Source organism: Salmo salar, chromosome ssa29, assembly GCF_905237065.1.
Source record: "Salmo salar chromosome ssa29, Ssal_v3.1, whole genome shotgun sequence".
NCBI classification, from domain to species: Eukaryota; Metazoa; Chordata; class Actinopteri; order Salmoniformes; family Salmonidae; genus Salmo; species Salmo salar.
The window spans coordinates 1,110,752-1,129,761 of record NC_059470.1 but is presented as its reverse complement, the minus strand read 5'-3'; the positions used below and the strand labels follow the sequence as shown (position 1 = coordinate 1,129,761).

The 19,010-nt window shown below is 40.1% G+C and overlaps 1 protein-coding gene across 1 annotated transcript; it reads left to right on the top strand.

Annotated features, from left to right (window-relative positions):
• Positions 1–41: 41 nt before the first annotated feature.
• LOC106590026 (ras-related protein Rab-18) lies at positions 42–17,902 on the top strand. Its single transcript, XM_014180512.2, has 7 exons — positions 42–255; positions 3,554–3,609; positions 8,068–8,129; positions 8,557–8,629; positions 9,407–9,525; positions 14,191–14,257; positions 15,194–17,902. Exons 1-7 carry the CDS (start codon positions 188–190, stop codon positions 15,364–15,366), a joined length of 618 nt encoding a protein of 205 aa, XP_014035987.1. The 5' UTR covers positions 42–187; the 3' UTR covers positions 15,367–17,902.
• The last annotated feature ends 1,108 nt before the right edge of the window (positions 17,903–19,010 follow it).

Sequence of the window (19,010 nt, the reverse complement as noted above, 5' to 3'; positions counted from 1 at the left end):
AAAGTTAGATGTGTAACTTTCAAAAGAAGAGAACTCGCTCAACATTGTACCGGAAGTCTACCAAGGAAACCGGAAGTGCGAGAAAGTGTTGGTTGTCTTATCATTCAGCTCCCCGGCTGACAAACAACACTTCTGGGGTTGTATTTTACAGCTACCCGTTGAATTGAACCTATAATAGGACAGGAAGATGGAAGACGACGTTTTGACAACACTGAAAATATTAATAATTGGAGAAAGTGGCGTTGGGAAGTCCAGGTAAGAAGGTTACAGTAACCAACTGACGTTAGCTGAGTGAAGTTGTTGTAGAGCTAACTGTTAGCTGGGACGATTAGCTAGGAGCTATTGTTGTCTCGTTTAAAAACATGCCCAATAATTAAATGTCAATATTTTGTCAGTTAAGAAGAACTTGTCAACAAAGCAAAAACTAATGTATATTAGTGGACCACAGCGAACAGGCTAATGTAACACAGTTGTTTGCTATGCCACATCAGCTAGCTAACAACATTTGCTAGCTTGCTGCGTGGAACGTTGTGTTTAAGTGGAGAACAACTAGGGTGGCTGTAATTACATGTTCACACAGTTTGATAAAGCACATGTATTGATCTACCTTCAGTAGTCACATCAGTAAGTGATTTCACTTATTAGGAAAAGTGTCAGCGAAGTGATAAACCCTGCCTCACATGACAGCAGAGTTTAGCTATGTGTCCTGAGTGATACAAATGCTTATGTGAAGACCAATGCCTTAGCATAGCTAAATAGTTTGGCCAATGCTTAGCTAAAGAGTTTGGCAAACTCAACTGAGAATATAATGTTAATGGATGCTATGTTGGCACCATATGTTTAAAAAAAATAAAAAATCTAAGTAGAATGTTATTGTTATGCAATGGTTGGTGCCAACATGGAGTATATTGTAGTTACCAAGCTGTGTATATCTCTGGCTCTTAGACTGCTAGAAAGAATTCTGGTATGTCTGAATAATGTTAGTTCTTGAAAACTCTCCCTACAGCTCTCAGCCATTAGCTTCGCCCACGACTGCCTCATTTGAACTACAATCCCGATATTGTTTTTTTTAATGTTTAGAAACCTCATTAATCTTAGCTTGCGATATGGCTCAGCGAGAAAGAATCCTTACAATTAAAAGGATACATTTACTGTAGCAGTTTTGCACAGATCCATACATCTCTGGTTGCCTCCATCCACTGAAACTACACTTCTGCTACACTTCTGCTACACTTATGCGTACACACAGGTGTTAAGAGCATGCAAGATAGCTAATTAGCACAGGTGGTCTTCCGTCTGTTTTCCATAAACAAGCATTGTAACATGGAGATATTGCCATGTGTGACTAAAATGGTGTGTATCAATTTAACCCTTTTTTCCATCTTGCTATAATGAAAGATGAGGATCTTATCAAAACTCCCCCCTACAGAAGATGCCTTCATCCAATGACTAACATGCTGACCAGACTGCACGCGCATGTTGATTTTGTCCACCCACACCAGATGCAATCAGGACACACACAGGTTGAAATATCAAAACAAACTCTGAACCAAATATAATATTTTTGGGGACAGGTTGAAAAGCATGAAACATGTATGGCAATTTAGCTAGCTAGCTTGCTGTTGCTAGCTAATTTGTCCAGGGATATAAACATTAGGTTATTTTACCTGAATGCACAAGGTCCTCTACTCTGACTATTAATCCACAGATAAAAGGATAAACTGAGTTCATTTCTAGTAATCTCTCCTCCTTCAGGCTTCTTCTTTGGACTTTATATGGAGGTTGGCAACCAACTTTAAGGTGCACTACCAACTGGACTGGGGTGTGGACCTCAGTTCATTTTTCAATCACCCACATGGGTATATGCTCCTAAAAACCAAGATGGCACGTGTCCTATGCTTTATTACTACAGCATGGGGACTACATTTTACATTTACGTCATTTAGCAGACGCTCTTATCCAGAGCGACTTACAAATTGGTGCATTCACCTTATGATATCCAGTGGAACAACCACTTTACAATAGTACATCTATATGTTTTTTAGGGGGGGGGTGTCTCCGGAAGGTGGTGATTGACTCCGCTGTCCTGGCGTCGTGAGGGAGCTTGTTCCACCATTGGGTGCCAGAGCAGCGACCAGTTTTGACTGGGCTGAGCGGGAACTGTGCTTCCGCAGAGGTAGGGAGGCGAGCAGGCCAGAGGTGGATGAACGCAGTGCCCTTCTTTGGGTGTAGGGACTGATCAGAGCCTGAAGGTACGGAGGTGCCGCTCCATAGGCAAGCACCATGGTCTTGTAGCAGATGTCATTTTCATGCAATGCCTTTGGTCCAGACCAGACAGCCTTAATTTTCTCGAAATAATCAAATAAATGAGTTTAATTAAAGAAACGACCCAACGGTAGAGTGAAACTAGATATTCCTTCCACCTGACTGGTGAGGGAGGGTTTACTGCCTATCAGACAATGAAATTCTATGATTTCAGTAAACAGTAACTTTTTTTTTTGTAAAAAAATGTTTAGTTAACTATAGACTCATAAAAATCAATGCAATTTCTTGATGAGGATACAGTAAGTGTAACTATTGGTATGAGCAATGTAGGCCAAGGCTAGTGTTTCAACTGGCTGTTTTGGTTATCTTCCTCTACCTTGTATTTTTAACTTGTTTGAATTTAATAGACTCCGTGCTCATATCTGACATTGTGTGTGTGTATATATATATTTATTTATTTATTTATTTATTTATTATTTTGATTAAATAAATAAATGCATGATCTCATTCTCTAATTTCTACCCTCTGCCTAGGTCTTCAAATCATTAGAAATATCCCTAGCAGAGAAGAGGTTCCATTCTACCAGACAAATTGGCCTGTTGCACTGCTATTGTGCTATTATTTAGCCTAACCGCATTGCTACTGAGGTATCAGGCTACTGAGACATAAAACAATGATCAGTCATTGTTCTGACATTCTATCTGATGAAGCAATTTCTTATGAATATGGATGAAGGAAATTAGAGTATGGTTGAAAAAGAATATTTGAGCATTAGGCTATTATCTGTGTTTGGGTTGACTGGAAATAAGAAGGATTAGCTACATCATTAGCCCTGTGATTCAGTTCCTAGCACTTGATTAGTGACTCACAACTGAACACTGACCCTCTGACCATGCAGCAAGTAATGATGTAATCTGATGTCTGGTTGTTGTTGTGTTGAATATGTAGACCTTTGTTCTCATGTCCAATCATTTTGCAATAAATAGACCTGAGGGGGGGGCGACGACTCCATTTAGCTCCCCAGGGCAGGGCTGATTTTCATTTACCGATATCTAGGCTAATTGGAAACCAAACACAGACTCTGTACAATACCAGTAAAAGTTCCCTTGTCTATTTGACTTTGTGGAGTTTGCCCTCATTTCAAATGTGTTATGTAGGCCTACTCTAAAAACTCTGTAAGTGTTGACTCACATGTCAAATGAAATGTTTTCTAAGTATCGGCCATAGAAGAGACATGGTAAGGTTTCATCAAGTTCCCTGTTAATGTCTTTTGTTTCTTTTTTTGCAGTCTTCTCTTGAGATTCACAGATGACACATTTGACCCGGAATTAGCAGCAACAATAGGTAAGTAATTTCTTACTGTATGAAGAAAAAATAAGTTTGGTTGCCTAAAAGTTACATAAAAAATTTATAACTTGTACTCACTAACTAGTATTCAACAAAATGAATTTCAGATACGACCCGGTTTACAGTGAATGAGTAATTCATCTGATGGTGAAATACATGGTTTGGGAAAAGGATAATTCTTTCTTTCCTTCACGTATCTGGAAATTATATCAGAATAGCAAAATGTATTAAACATTAGACTCTTCAAAGACACCCCTATTATTATTTTCAGGTAGCCTTGAGACGGTTAACAGCCAGGAGTGACTTAGTGGAAGAAGTGCAAGACAGGCAAAACATCCATAGTGCTATTGATTACTACTGGGGTGGGGTGACATAAAACCAACTTTTTTTTTCCTTTTTTTACTATAATGTGATTTCTCTGAAGTTATTCTGACTGCACAATGTAGTCTTTGTTGAAACAACCATACATGCCTGTGGATTCCCAGAGAGGTAGGCATGCCTCACTCCTATTTTACTTGGCCAACTTAATATATTTGCCAAACAGATGTCCCCATAGAAGTCTAGCTACGCTACTCCCCACATTGATACAAGTCCCTTGTGATTTGTTGCTGAAAACCACTCAATTCCTGCTTATTCCTTCCTCTCTTTTTATAAAGTAGGGGTGTCAAACTCATTTCATGGAGAGCCTAGTGTCTGCAGGTTTTTGTTTTTCCTTTCAATTAAGCCCTAGACAACCAGGTGTGGGGAGTTCCTTGCTAATTAGTGACCTTAATTCATCAATCAAGTACAAGGGAGGATTGAAAACCTGTAGACACTCTGCCGTCCGTAGAATGAGTTTGACAGCTGTGGTATAAAGAAACGGTCGTTCCATGTCATTTCATCAAGCATGACACCTACCATCTGATTGTTCTGAAATCATTTCTGTAGTTTAGATAAGATTAGCATTCCTGCAACATTATTTTGATGAAATATAATTTGATCTCTGAGAATTTAAGCTAATTGATTTCACTCAAATTGGCCATTTTAATTTAGAAGATTCATATAATATCCAATAAATATAGTACCTAACATCCGATTTGGACCAAGAGTTAGGCATGAGGAATCCAAATAAATTGTCAAAAGCCACCAACGATCTCCCCACACCAATCCCACCCCAACAACAAGTATATGGTATCACTTCTCTATGTCTGACAAGTAGTATGGAGCTTCGGCTCACAGTATTGTTTCTTCCTCCTATGTAATGTATAACCAGTGAATTTGGTGATGTTTTTTTCCCCTGTTCAGAGAAATTAGTTATTGAAGTTGAAAGGTTTATCTCTGTCTACGTCATTACCAGTTTCTGACCACTAGATGGTGCTGTTCCAGGCTGTTTTTTTACCCCCCCCCAACGTAAAAGGGATCGTTCACCCAAATAAAAAAATGACACTGGACAAGGTATGACAGTAATCCATGCTTTGGTTTAGTTTTCCACTGTTTCAAATGCAAATCATCCTAAAGTATCTAAAAATGTATCTAAAAAAAAAACAGGTGCTTTTATCAGGTTTTTGAGAGAAAAAATATCTAAAATAAAAACACCAGTTATTTTATTTTTGGAAATCTGTTCCCAAGTATTCCCACGAATAATAGAGAGACACGTGATCGTCTACAAATGTAAGGTTTGAAATTATCATGTTTTTGAGAATTATTATTATATCTGTTTGTGATTCTTGCTGTGAAATTGCAGTCTATAAATGATTTGTAATTATGTTCCGGCCCCCAGGAACATGTATGAATTCTATAAATTAAAATTGACAATTTGAGTGCAATCAATTAGCTTAATTTCTCAGATCAAATTCTATTTAATCAAAAAAATGTTGCAGGAATGCTAATCATATCTAACAAAAGAAACAATTTCAGAACAATCAGAGATGGTGGGTGTCGAAACACAACAGTTCACTATAAACTTGTCATATTGGCATAAACATTCCGAGGTCTCTGTAGACATCTTATTTGAGAGTTGCTCTAATTTTGTAGCAGCATGTTAAATAAATCTGTATTGGAACACATGGTTTGTATTGCCCCTTTGACATTAAATAGAGCCAACCAAATACAAATACCTCCCTATTATTCAACAACTACTATGGTGATGAGAGATTCAGATGAATATCTCATAAATAGCCTAAAAGCAGAACCTCAGACACTGTTTGTCTGTAATCTATTAACCTGGGGAAAATACTTGACACTGCTACTGACTTGGTGCCTTTGGCTGTTGTTCACTATGTTTAGGGCCCTATAAAATGTGCATTGCGGACAGAATCCAGACATTAAAATGGAATTCAACAATATAAAAAAATGTATTGAACTTACTTGAAAATCAACTAAATCTATTAGAATTTATTAGAAATGCATTAATTTGTCAAGTTAATCATAAGACAAGAACAAAATACATCAGTGACTTGTATTTTCTTGCAACTTTCTGAAACGGCACAGGAATGCCCCTATCTATGTATGTGTGCAGTGCTAATGATATCCTTCTGGTAGAGATGGAAAGGCTTTCCCATTAACCTTCTCAATTAAACGTTAACTTCAAAGTAGCCAATGCCTACCTGTCAGAATGATGATATGATTATTGGCATCAATCCAGTGGGCATTTGTTTTGCAAACCAATTACATGAGCGCTACAGAAACATTGTTGTGAACTTGCCTAGAAGGCCAGCATCCCGGAGTCGCCTCTTCACCTTTGACATTGAGACTGGTGTTTTGCGGGTACTATATAATGAAGCTGCCAGTTGAGGACTTGTGAGGCGTCTGTTTCTCCAACTAGGCATTCTAAAGTACTTGTCCTCTTGCTCAGTTGTGCACCGTGGCCTCCCACTCCTCTTTCTATTCTGGTTAGAGCCAGTTTGCGCTGTTCTGTGAAGGGAGTAGTACACAGCGTTGTATGAGATCTTCAGTTTCTCCCATGGAGTAGCCTTCATTTCTCAGAACAAGAATAGACTGACGAGTTTCAGAAGAAAGTTCCTTGTTTCTGGCCATTTTGAGCCTGTAATCGAACCCATAAATGCTGATGCTCCAGATACTCAACTAGTCTAAAGAGGGACAGTTTTATTGCTTCTTTAATCAGCATGACAGTTTTCAGCTGTGCTAACATAATTGCAAAAGGGTTTTCTAATGATCAATTAGCCTTTTAAAATTATAAACTTGGATTAGCTAACACAACGTGCCATTGGAACACAGTAGTGATGGTTGCTGATATAATGGGCCTCTGGACGCCTATGTAGATATTCCATTAAAAATCAGTTGTTTCCAGCTAAAATGGTAATTTAGAACATTAACAATGTCTAAACTGTATTTCTGATAAATTTTATGTTTTAATGGACAAAAGCATATTTTTTTCTTTCAAAAACAAGAACATTTCTGTGTGTGTGTGTGTGTGTGTGTGTTGTGTGTGTGTGTGTGTGTGTGTATATTTATTTTATTATTTTAACCCTCCCCTAATTGGAGTAAACTAATGGACAACAACACTTAGGCATCTACTTCCAGCTTATACGCTACATACTATATACATTTTACGGACACAGTATATTTTACAATATGCTGTGTGAGTAAAATGTATATAGTATGGTGAGTTATTGTTGGGTTGACGATATATCAATCGGATGCTGCATCATGGCACTTGGTGAACTGCTGTAGTGTGTGCTAAACACCACGGCCTGTAGGCCAGCAGGACTGTTTAGTGTAAATTGTCACTTGCTCGGCGCGCTACGTGACTGGCGACAGAAGTGGAGCAACCCTGCTGGGCTCGGAGAAGAACGAGGGGCCATGATTGACAACCTCCTGGGTCGTGTGGTGTAGGAAAATGGGAGTCTGATGTCCTTCACCACCCCCCACTCTGTTTTGGATCTTGTCTGGGTCCTGGTCCAGACAGAAACAACTCCATCCCAATGATATGTTTTTCTTGATAAATCTTTCAGTGTGTGCTAAAACGATGGGCAATACGTCCAGCCAAACGCTTCATGCTATGTGAGCTGAAAAAAGTCATAGAAGAGATTTACTCATTGAGTGTGACGAGCACAGCGCTGTTATTTTATGTAAATGTATTTCTCGTGCCGAACGGAGGGGATTTTAAAGAATGAATCATTACACTTCTGAGCGATGTCATGTGGAGTTTTTTTTTTTATTGAAAGCTGCTGTATTTGTTTGATCTTTACATATTAAACCACATATTCCCTGTGTAGTTTTAAATCAGGACTCGCATCATAATTTAAGTGCACAAGGCTGAGACCCTGTCTTGACTAGTGGAAGGGTCAGTTTTAGTTCAGACACATATTGTGTGGTATGTAGGCCTATGAATGTTTTTGACCATTCAGTTTAAATGAATCACATAATATCATCATACTTCTTCTTGATTCATATTCTTGGCGTATATGACTTGTGTGATGAATCATCTGTGATATTTTGTGTGTGTTCGTGCAGGCGTTGATTTCAAAGTGAAGACCATTTCAGTGGATGGGAACAAGGCAAAGTTGGCAATATGGGTATGTATTCTTCTGAACTTAGAAATTCAGACTGGTAAGGAGCTGGTTTGGGCTGCACATTCAATTGTATTGTTGTTGACAGTTCTACCTCCTAGGTATGTGTGTTTTTTATTAAGGTTTAGTGAAAAAATGATCACATTGCTGAATTCCCATTCCTTCCGCTTAAAATGTTGTTCACTAAATGTCCACAAGATAGCGATCATGTACAGCATGCTGAGCACCAACCATCAATGATAAATGGCAGTTAAATGTATCTTTATGCTTTAGTCCTGGTCCTGCATCACTTATGCTTCTGTCTTAGTCACACCACCATATCTTCCTCCCCATGTGTCCAGAGCATGATAGCTGAGAGGGTTATGGTTGTGTTTTGATGTGTCCAGAGCTGTTATGGTCCAGACTCCAGAACTGTAATGGTTGTGTTTTGCAGGACACGGCTGGCCAGGAGCGTTTCCGAACCCTGACGCCTAGTTACTACCGGGGCGCTCAGGGAGTCATCCTGGGTGAGCAAACAACTTCATAATTCAGATGCTTTAGATGCAGTCAGCCACCGTTGGTCCGTACAGCCACCATAAAGACAGTGATGGATTTTCATCCTGTCCTGTCCTCTTCCTTACTCTCTGGAACAGACTTTACTACTCTTAACGCTAAAGCAGACATCCTCCAAAGCACACGATGTGTGGAGGCTATGATATAGTGGTTAACACCACGGATGAAGTAGAGCTCCCACTCGAAATGAAAGTAGGTATCTTTTTCCTCATCTTAGAGTTGCACAATTCCCAGGTTTTCCAGAAATCATGTTTGAAAATTCCCAGTATCAGGAGGGCAAGTTAGCAGGAAATCTAGGAATCCTCCAACCAGGATTTCTGAAAAACTGGAATTTGTGTAAAGTTACTGGGATTTTGCAACCCTACCTCATCATTTCAGTTCCTATTAAGACCAGGACCAGTGTTGTAACTCACTATGTTGATACACAGGTCAGGTAGGGCTGTGACGGTCATGAAATTAGGGGGAACGGTAATTGGATGACAGTAATTGGCCAGCCCGTCTTCAGTCAGCTGTTCGTTCCCCAACAGTTATGGCGGTGCCAGCCCTAAGCTTAGGCCTATTCAATTATAAAAACACCAGAATCTGTACGTTTTACATATGTCGGGTTATCGTGGAACATGGTTTGAAAGGTCAAATGGCCCCCCTCAGTGACAGTATGTCCTGCAGCCTTCTGGTGACAGAAGAAATCAAATGTTTCTGACCGAGCATCTCGTCTCTTATCTCTCCCTCAGTGTATGACGTAACACGACGGGATACTTTCACCAAGCTGGACAACTGGCTCAATGAGCTGGAGACGTACTCTACAAGGAATGACCTCATCAAGATGCTGGTCGGGAACAAAATTGATAAGGTGTGTGTGTGTGTGTGTACACAGTGCCTTGCCAAAGTATTCACCCCCTTGGCGTTTTTCCTATTTTGTTGCATTACAACCTGTATTTTAAATTGATTTATATTTGGATTTCATGTAATGGACATAAACAAAATAGTTCAAATTGGTGAAATTACATTTTTTAAATGGTCTGTGCATATGTATTCACACCCTTTGCTATAAAGCGCCTAATAAGATCTGGTACAACCAATTACCTTCAGAAGTCACATAATTAGTTAAATGAAGTCCACGTGTGTGCAGTCTAAGTGTCACATGATCTGTCACATGATTTCAGTGTATATATACACCTGTTCCAGAGTCAGCAACACCACTAAGCAAGGGGCACCACCAAGCAAGCGGCACCATGAAGACCAAGGAGCTCTCCAAACAGGTCAGGGACAAAGTTGTGGAGAAGTACAGATCAGGGTTGGGTTACAAAAAAATATCCGAAACTGAACATCCCACGGAGCATCATTAAATCGGTTATTACATTTTTTTAAGAATGTAGCACCACAACAAACCTGCCAAGAGAGGGCCACCCACCGAAACTCACAGACCAGGCAAGGAGGGCATTAATCAGAGAGGCAAAAAAAGAGACCAAAGATAACCCTGAAGGAACTGCAAAGCTCCACAGTGGAGATCGGAGTATCTGCCAATAGGACCACTTTAAGCCGTATGCTCCACAGAGCTGGGCTTTACGGAAGAGTGGCTAGAAAAAAAGTTGTTGCTTAAAGAAGAAAATAAGGAAACACGTTTGGTGTTCGCCAAAAGGTGTGTGGGAGACTCCCCAGACATATGGAAGAAGGTACTCTGGTCAGATGAGACTAAAATTGAGCTTTTTGGCCATCAAGGAAAACGCTATGTCTGGCACAAACCCAGCACCCACACCTCTCATCACCCCAAGAACAACATCCCCACAGTGAAGCATGGTGGTGGCAGCATCATGCTGTGGGGATGTTTTTCATCGGCAGGGACTGGGAAACTGGTCAGAATTGAAGGAATGATGGATGGTGCTAAATACCGGGAGATTCTTGAGGGAAACCTGTTTCCGTGTTCCAGAGATTTGAGACTGGGACGGAGGTTCACCTTCTAGCAGGACAATGACATACTGCTAAAGGACAAAGCATACTGCTAAAGCAACACTCGAGTGGTTTAAGGGGAAACATTTAAATGTCTTGGAATGGCCTAGTTAAAGCCCAGCCCTCAATCCAATTGAGTATCTGTGGTATGACTTAAAGATTGCTGTACACCAGAAGGAACCCATCCAACTTGAAGGAGCTGAAGCAGTTTTGCCTTGAAGAATGGGCAAAAATCCCAGTGGCTAGATGTGCCAAGCTTATAGAGACGTGTCCCAAGAGATTTGCAGCTGTAATTGCTGCAAAAGGTGGCTCTACAAAGTATTGTCTATGGGGGGGTGGACAGTTATGCACGCTCAAGTTTTCCGTTTTTTTGTCTTATTTCTTGTTTGTTTCACAAAAATATTGTTCATCTTCAAAGTGGTAGGCATGTTGTGTAAATCAAATGATCCAAACCCCCCAAAAATGTATTTTAATTCCAGGTTGTAAGGCAACAAAATAGGAAAAATGCCAAGGGGGGTGAATACTTTCGCATGGCTGTGTGTGTGGATATAAACGCAACAATTTCAAATATTTTACTGAGTTACACTTCATAGAAGGAAATCAGTCAATTGAAATAAATAAATTAGGCCCTCATCTATGGATTTCACATGACTGGGCAGGCCATGGATCGGCCTGCAAGGGCGTAGGCCCACTCACTGGGGAGCCAGGCCGAGCCAATCAGAATTAGTTTTTCCCCACAAAAGGGCTTTATTACAGACAGAAATATTCCTCAACACCCCTGGCTAGGATACACGTACAATTCTCTAAAACTACATTGGATTCGGTTTATGGTAGAGAAATTAACATTAAATTCTCTGGCATTACCTCTGTTTGACATTACTGCAGTCAGCATGCCAATTGCACACTCCCTCAACTTGAGGCATCTGTGGCATTGTGTTGTGTGGCGAAACTGCACATTTTAGAGCGGCCTTTGTCCCCAGCACAAGGTGCACCTGTGTTATGATCATGCTGTTTAATCAATTTTGATTATCTTGGCAAAGGAGAAATGCTCATAAACAGGGATGTAAATGAATTTGTGTACAGAATTTGAGCAAAATAAGCTTTTTGTGCATATGGAACATTTCTGGAAGCTTTTATTTCAGCTCATGGAAAATAGGAACAACACATTACATGCGTTTTTATATTTTTGTTAAGTATACAGTTTGTCAGATCAGAGTGGTCTGTAATCAGGGAGAAATGTGTTCGTTTATAGTTTACAGTTAACAAGGGATTCCGTCTTCAGAATGACAACACATACTTTATTGCGTACGTTATACAATTTGTGGATTGCTTTCTATTTAAGTATGAGGGTAACACTTTACATTAAGTTTTTATTTTATACCTGTGTAGTAATCCAGTAAATACTACAATAACAACTAGGGATGCACGATATATCGGTGAACATATCGGAATCGGCCAATATTAGCTAAAAATGCAAAAATCGGTATCGGCCCGATGTTAAAAGCCGATGTCAACGCTACCGTGCATACCTATATAACGTTGGTACATGACGTAATGACGCCACGTAAAATGTTGTGCTACACGTGCAACACAGTATTCTTAACCTAGCCCAGAATGTCTGCTGTGTGGATCAAGCAGTCATTTGAAAGAGTAAGAAAATTTCAGCGAGACCACTCATAGGTGAAATCCATTAAAGCCAAGGTAATGGAATTCCTTGCCCTTGACAACCGTTATCTGTCATGGGTAATGTTGGCTTCCGCTGACTGGTCAAGCAACAGTACACACTACCAAGTGTGTTATTTTTCAGATGTTGCCCTACCGGAGTTACACAGTAATAGCGTCACTGCTATTAGCTTCACGACATGCATACTACGGAACACCGTTTGGGTCTTTGCGTGTCAAAAAAGATACAGTCGCACTGTCAAAGCTGTACAAAAAAAGTCTGCCAACACCGGCCAGAAACAATGTGTTTACAATACCGCGTTGGTAATAAAGCATCATTTGTTCGACCGCAACTTCTTGGGCAGCTAGCGTTAGCTTAGTCCATAGCTATCACCAATACAACCAGCCTGAAAACAATGACCAGTAGAAACTGCAGTCATTTTCATAATTCTTATCAATGATTTAGGAATCCTTTGTGACTAAGTATTAGCTAGGTTGCCACTTGTTGTTCGCCTATTGAAATTGAACTTCAGTTCATGAAAATAAATAGCTAGCCAGCTACTTAACCCTGGTGCCCAAAGCTAAGGTTATAAGCTGCCAGCTAGCTTCATCTGGCTAGTGAGGCTCGGCCGGACCGGGTTATGTGTTGTGAAGCTAGCCACAAGGATTAGGCCCAATAGTGGAGTTTTGCGGATTGCCTTCAAAATAAAAGTATGCCATTGACAGTAATACAAATAGTAGAATTATGCCATACTTTTATTTTAAAGGCTAACCGCAAAGTCCACTATTGTGGCTAATCCTTATTGTGGCTAGCTTCACATAGATGGGTCCGACCACCATTAATCAAATAAGAACTGTCTTATAAATTAGGGTTATTTTAGATGACACCTACATGTATAGTTAGCTAGCTAACTATAGCTACTGAAACAGATTATGTCGTGTTGCTATGTTTTTGGGGAGGAACTACATTGTTTGCATTTTTTTTTTTTTATGACCAGCACTGTTGGTGCGCGCGAGAACTTTAACAGCATTATAGAATATGTATCGATGAATCGTTGTGCCATATGAAATAGAAGTAATCATTGTTTATTTATTTTATTTCACCTTTATTTAACTAGGTAAGTCCGTTAAGAACAAATTCTTATTTACAATGACAGCCCGAATGACGCTGGGCCAATTGTGCGTCGCCTTATGGGACTCCCAATCACGAGCCGATGTGATACAGCCTGGATTCAAACCAGGGACTGTAGTGACGCCTCTTGCACTGAGATGCAGTGCCTTAGACCGCTGCATCCATGTGTGTGTGTGTTAACTATTTAACTGTACTAGAATGCTTAGAAAGCCGCAAAAAAAGTATCTATTTTTTTGGGGCAAGGAAAATATCGGCTATCGGTATCGGCCAAAAATGTCACATAGGTGCATCACTAATAACATTGTTACTACATGGGTGTGTTACCAATTTGAGCTGGAATGTATTGTTAATAATATTACCTCCCCCATCCAGTTGTGTCCCACTGAACTGAGAGAAGAGGTCTTAGTGTGTATGTCCTCATATTTTAACACAGCTCGAGCCCATGTGGCCCACAGCAGTTTTAAAAAATGTTCACATGTTCCACCAACTGTTTTCTCTGGGTTTAGTTCCATAAGTTTGTTCTTTTAAACATGTAATTACATATCATGTATTCATGTCATGCTCATCTTCCACCATTATATGTCCTTGGTTGTTGTTGTTGACCCTATAGTAATAACTTGAGTAGACATCATTTACAGTACTGTGTAGTACTAGCCTTTGTCTGTGGGACTGACTGGACTACTATGTTTCCTGTATTCCCAGCCCAGTCATATTCCCCATAGCTGACAGGTATGCCGGACAGACCTCATAAAAGATGACTATTCTTTCTTTTAGGAAAACCGCGAACTGGACAGGAACGAAGGCCTGAAGTTTGCAAGAAAACATTCCATGCTGTTTATAGGTAAGCCAGGAGCTGAGAAGATTCCCCTCTCTTCTCCCCTCTCGGACTGACCCGGGGCATGAGTTATCGTAGACCGTTATGCAGGGGAATCTGCTTTTTGGATATCTCTCATACTTGGATTGAAATGTTTGCCTAGTTCTATTTTTAACTCTTTTTTTTTTTGTCCTCTGTCTAACATTTTTTCACATTGATTCATGGCCAAACCCTTGGCTCTTGTGGACAAATTTTACAGGATTTATTTGAATAAAGCAATTTTAATGACTTTTGAAATTAGTGTACATTTACCATGCTTTTGCATGACATGTTTTAGATCATTTTCATATGATAACCACACACGCTATGTGTTATAGAGCAGTGAGACCAACATTGGAATAAATAATGAATCAGAACAGAGATACCTTCTACCAATCCGGAGATACGGCTGTTTTAGTAACCGCGTCAACTACTTTTTTTTTCTCTCCACTTTAAGAAACAATAATGTTGACCACTTTCCCAACAAGTAAGACAACAAACTAGTGTATGAACTACTTGTCCATGTCTTCGCTATTCCATTAAGCAATCAGAACAGAAATGAACTTCTACCAATCAAGAGTTTACGGCTATCTGAGTAACCGCAAACTTTTAATTTTTATTTTAGCTAAAATAACTTCCTGATGTTGAAATTATCCAATTATAGCACAGGGGAGCACATTCTAATTAAACAATAAGAGTCTGTGCTCTGTCATGAATATAGTCACGGGTAAATGGCGTTGTTGGGCCCTATGCACAGGGGAGGCACACAAGGAATCTTCAGGAAAATTACACATTCTGGTTTCAGTATATTTTCAGCAGCTAGATGAGATGATGAAGCAGCCAGTCACTGGCAGTTGTCTGTATCCTTTCTTTCTCCTCTCTCACACCCTCTTTTTCTGTCTCTATCTCTCTCATGTGGGCCAGAGGCCAGTGCGAAGACGCGAGATGGGGTGCAGTGTGCGTTTGAGGAGCTGGTTGAGAAGATCATCCAGACCCCGGGACTGTGGGAGAGCGAGACGCAGGGCCGAGGAGTCCAGCTGGGCAGGCAGGACCAGGCTGCAGGGGGTAGCTGTGGGGGCTACTGCTCCCTGGTGTAGACAACACATACTCACATACATATACAAAAATCACATACACGCACACTTGAAAGACACCCTACCAAACACTAATGGCTGATGTCCTTTGAAGAGGACTATGAAGGCTATGGTATTCAGACTATTTCCCCCATCAGCCCCTGAGGTGTGGTGTGAAGCAGGGCTGCTCCTGACCAGCACCCTAAGCTTCCTGGCTGTGATCATTCATAGGGACATTGCTGTTTGCACACTTCCTTGTATCATGGCTATAATGCTATTTATAAGTCCTCTACCCTGTCTTTCATTCTGCCTGTCTCTTTGTCCAATGACCGGAATGGAGAAAATTAATGAGTGTATGACTTGGTAATGAATAGTGAGGAAAAACACAATACCATCAATAGCACATGGGGGTATTATGCTTATTTAGCAAGGATCTTTTTTTTTTTATCACCTGTTCTCAATCACGTTTTTTACAAATGTTCTTTGCCCTCCCCTCTTTGTAGATTCCCCCTATTTTCTCTCCCTTAGCACTTTGTTCCTCTTAGCAAGGCAAGCACAACTAGTGTGTGTTGGCTGCAGAGCTGATTCTCCAGTGTATCTGCCCTGTGTGATCATGCAACCTTTGTCATCCTCCAGTGCTCACTCTCCTAACACCTCTGTGTTTTATAGTCTTATCAGCCCAAGTCGTCTTGTATTCCCTTTCACCACTCAGTCCCACAACATGATTCTCTCTTTTGTCCACAAACCTATTTTGTTCAAAAGTAATAGTTACCAAGTTTCTGGAATGAAGTTTTACTATGTTTATTGACTTGGACTCCAAACTTTCAGCGTGTTTTTGAAAGGTTTAAAAATCAAACAGATTGGCAGGCACCGGGGGGTGGCTTTCCATTGTGTGTGTTATGAAAAAGGAACTAAACGATCAAACGCTGCTGTTTCTAGTTGTTCTAATAGCCTGTTTGGTCACAGCCCATCTGCCACTCAGACAGATGATATTAGTAAATATCAACACTATAGCCTAGCTTCAGCTTTTCATAATTCATCCCTATGTGGGGGGGAAAAAATACAAAAGGAAAAGTGTTTTATATTAAAGAATACAATGAGTCATATGGGTGTTTCCATTGAAATCTGAAATTAAAGAGGCTTAAACCCTGTACAAATGTTTTTTGCAGAGTTCTCTTTCTCCGTTTATATTGTTCAATCCAACTCCCCCCCCAAAAAAAAAACATTTTCAGCATTTTGATTAATTTCTATGTTTCCTGCACTTTTATTATAATTTCTACACTGTGCCACGCAGGATGATATGGGGAAAAAATATAGGCCCAGTTAACTGGTGAACTGTTGGAGTGATGGAAATGTAATAATTATTCTAATTCTATAGTTGGAATATAGTGGGCAGCACCTTGAATACATTGTTTGACATGACAAATGAATAAATCAGAGGAATTATTGACAGGCTAGGAACCCAAGTGTTTGTCAGTGTTTCCAGGTGACCCTAATTAAATGTTACATTACATGTTTTCTAACTTAATCTAGCTAGCCAACAAATTCATGCTTCGCCTATTCTGCGCCGATAAGATACCGTTAGCAACTAACACAAATTATTTTAGCAACACCTTGCTAAGAAAAGACAAACTAGTAGGTAGTAGTTTGCAGACAGTAAGATACACAAACTAATAGTGTATAGAACGCTTGTGGAAAGCAGCATGTTGAGCAACTGCTCTCTTAAGTGATGGGGGCTTGGCTTAGTGTGGTTAGCGGCATGCAGCAGATGGAGAGACAACTCAAGTTGAAAATGGAGTAAACTATAAAAATGATACGAGCCGGAGTTAACAAACCAAACAGAAATACCGTTATAGAAGGTAAAGTAAAAACTCAAACTGGTAAGTGCATCAATACCGGTATTAGGTAAAATACGGTATACCGCCCAGCCCTACTTGAGTGCCAGAATGTGTTTGGGAAATGTAGTTTTGGGTGGCCATACCTATGACCTATATTTGTGCCAGGAGTGACACAGATGCCTTTACAGTATATCTAATCAGAATATAATTATTCATCCTTAATTGCATGAGAATTCTTATTTTATTCATGTTTAGTCTGGGAATTACTTGCAGAGACATTTGTGTTGTGTCCCAAATGGCTCCCTATTGCCTATATAGTGCACTACCTTTGACCATGCTGGTCTAAAGTAGCGCTCTATATAGGGAATAGGGTTCTATTTCAGACACAATCTTGGACTGTGTGAACCACACTTAACACTAGTTAGATTTACCTGCATCCAGAACCTTCCAAACAGATTTATAGAGTATACTACATTGGGATATTATATGGTCTATTTGTCCTGAACTAATCTCTGCTTTATGATTGAAACAGACTAACTCTTGAACTCTGTTCTGTTATTTTTTTGCTTATGTGACAACATATAAACACATTGTAAATGAATGTGTGTATTTAGGAATTCTATGAAAAATAGTTCCTGTATGAATTGTACAATTTTAATGTATCCATATTACAATTATAAAACCACCCTATGTATTAAGTGAATAAAATGCTTTTTAAAGGATTCTGAAGTTAATGCTTATTCCTGCCCGAGCTAAGGAGCCTTCGCCTATTGTAAAACAAAGCGCCAGATCCTATAAACTTAATATAAATCTTCACACAGTAATTGTACTTCACCTCATCCAAGAAGTCTCGTGGAAAACGACCTAGACTACTTACCATGTCGGACTTGGAAATGTCATCATTTGGTGAGAGGAAGTTATTTTTTTCTTGCCCATTTCATTTTTTCAGTTTTATAGATACAGAATGGAGACGTAGATACGTAGACGTGTGTTTGTTTTAAAAACAGTCCAAGGACTCTTCCGTTGGCTCCCAGGCCTGTGATGTATCTAAATCATCTTTTGGGCAGAGGTTCAGGAAACGGCACTATGGCAATAACTCTTTTACCCTGGTGCGGTGGGTTTGACTGGGATGTGCATCATTCCTGTGTGATTATGAAAGGGCTGGCAGAGCTGACCGCTACCCGCTAACCTCCGTTCTCCTCACCGCTCAGCAAAGGCAGTTAGTCTCAAAATATGTCTCAGTCAAACACCAACACAGACCTACGACATAACGGAATGTCTCTAGCATAAACAGAGACCTAGCTCGTACATAATGTAGCATTCATCTTATTCTCAACCTAAATATCTGCTTTATTACACAGAATAGTTGCCAAGGCAGACACTGCTAACTTCCAAATAGAAGGCACATTTGTCCCAGAGGGTGCTCACCCACCACAACCTCAAAACCCAGACCTGAGTTCAAATAGTATCCGTTTCCAAAAACGCAAACCCTGTCCATCTTGCACTCTCCAGGCAGACCTCAATCAATTGCTCAAAGTATCTAAAACAAAAATATATTTGAGCGCCATTAAAGAAGAAAGGGTCTAAACCATCTGACCCAGATATTTTGGGGGGGTCAAGTTTAAGGAGCTCCTTTAGCACCTTGGACTCAGTGAACGCCTGCAGGGAGAAACTTTGTAGCGGGCAGGGGAAAAGGAGGGAGGAGCATCAGGGCTAGTCGCTTTAGAAGGGGTGGGAGTTGAGATGTTGGACGGGCAAGGAGAAATGGCTGAGTCAAATAGGAATCCTGACATAATGAAGTGCTGATTAAAGAGCTCAGTCATGTGCTCC

Coding starts and splice junctions, on each gene's coding strand:
- LOC106590026 (XM_014180512.2), top strand. CDS start 188: ATGGAAGACGACGTTTTGACAACACTGAAAATATTAATAATTGGAGAA. Junction 8,630..9,406: donor CGCTCAGGGAGTCATCCTGG/GTGAGCAAACAA, acceptor TCTCTCCCTCAG/TGTATGACGTAACACGACGG. Junction 9,526..14,190: donor TCGGGAACAAAATTGATAAG/GTGTGTGTGTGT, acceptor TCTTTCTTTTAG/GAAAACCGCGAACTGGACAG.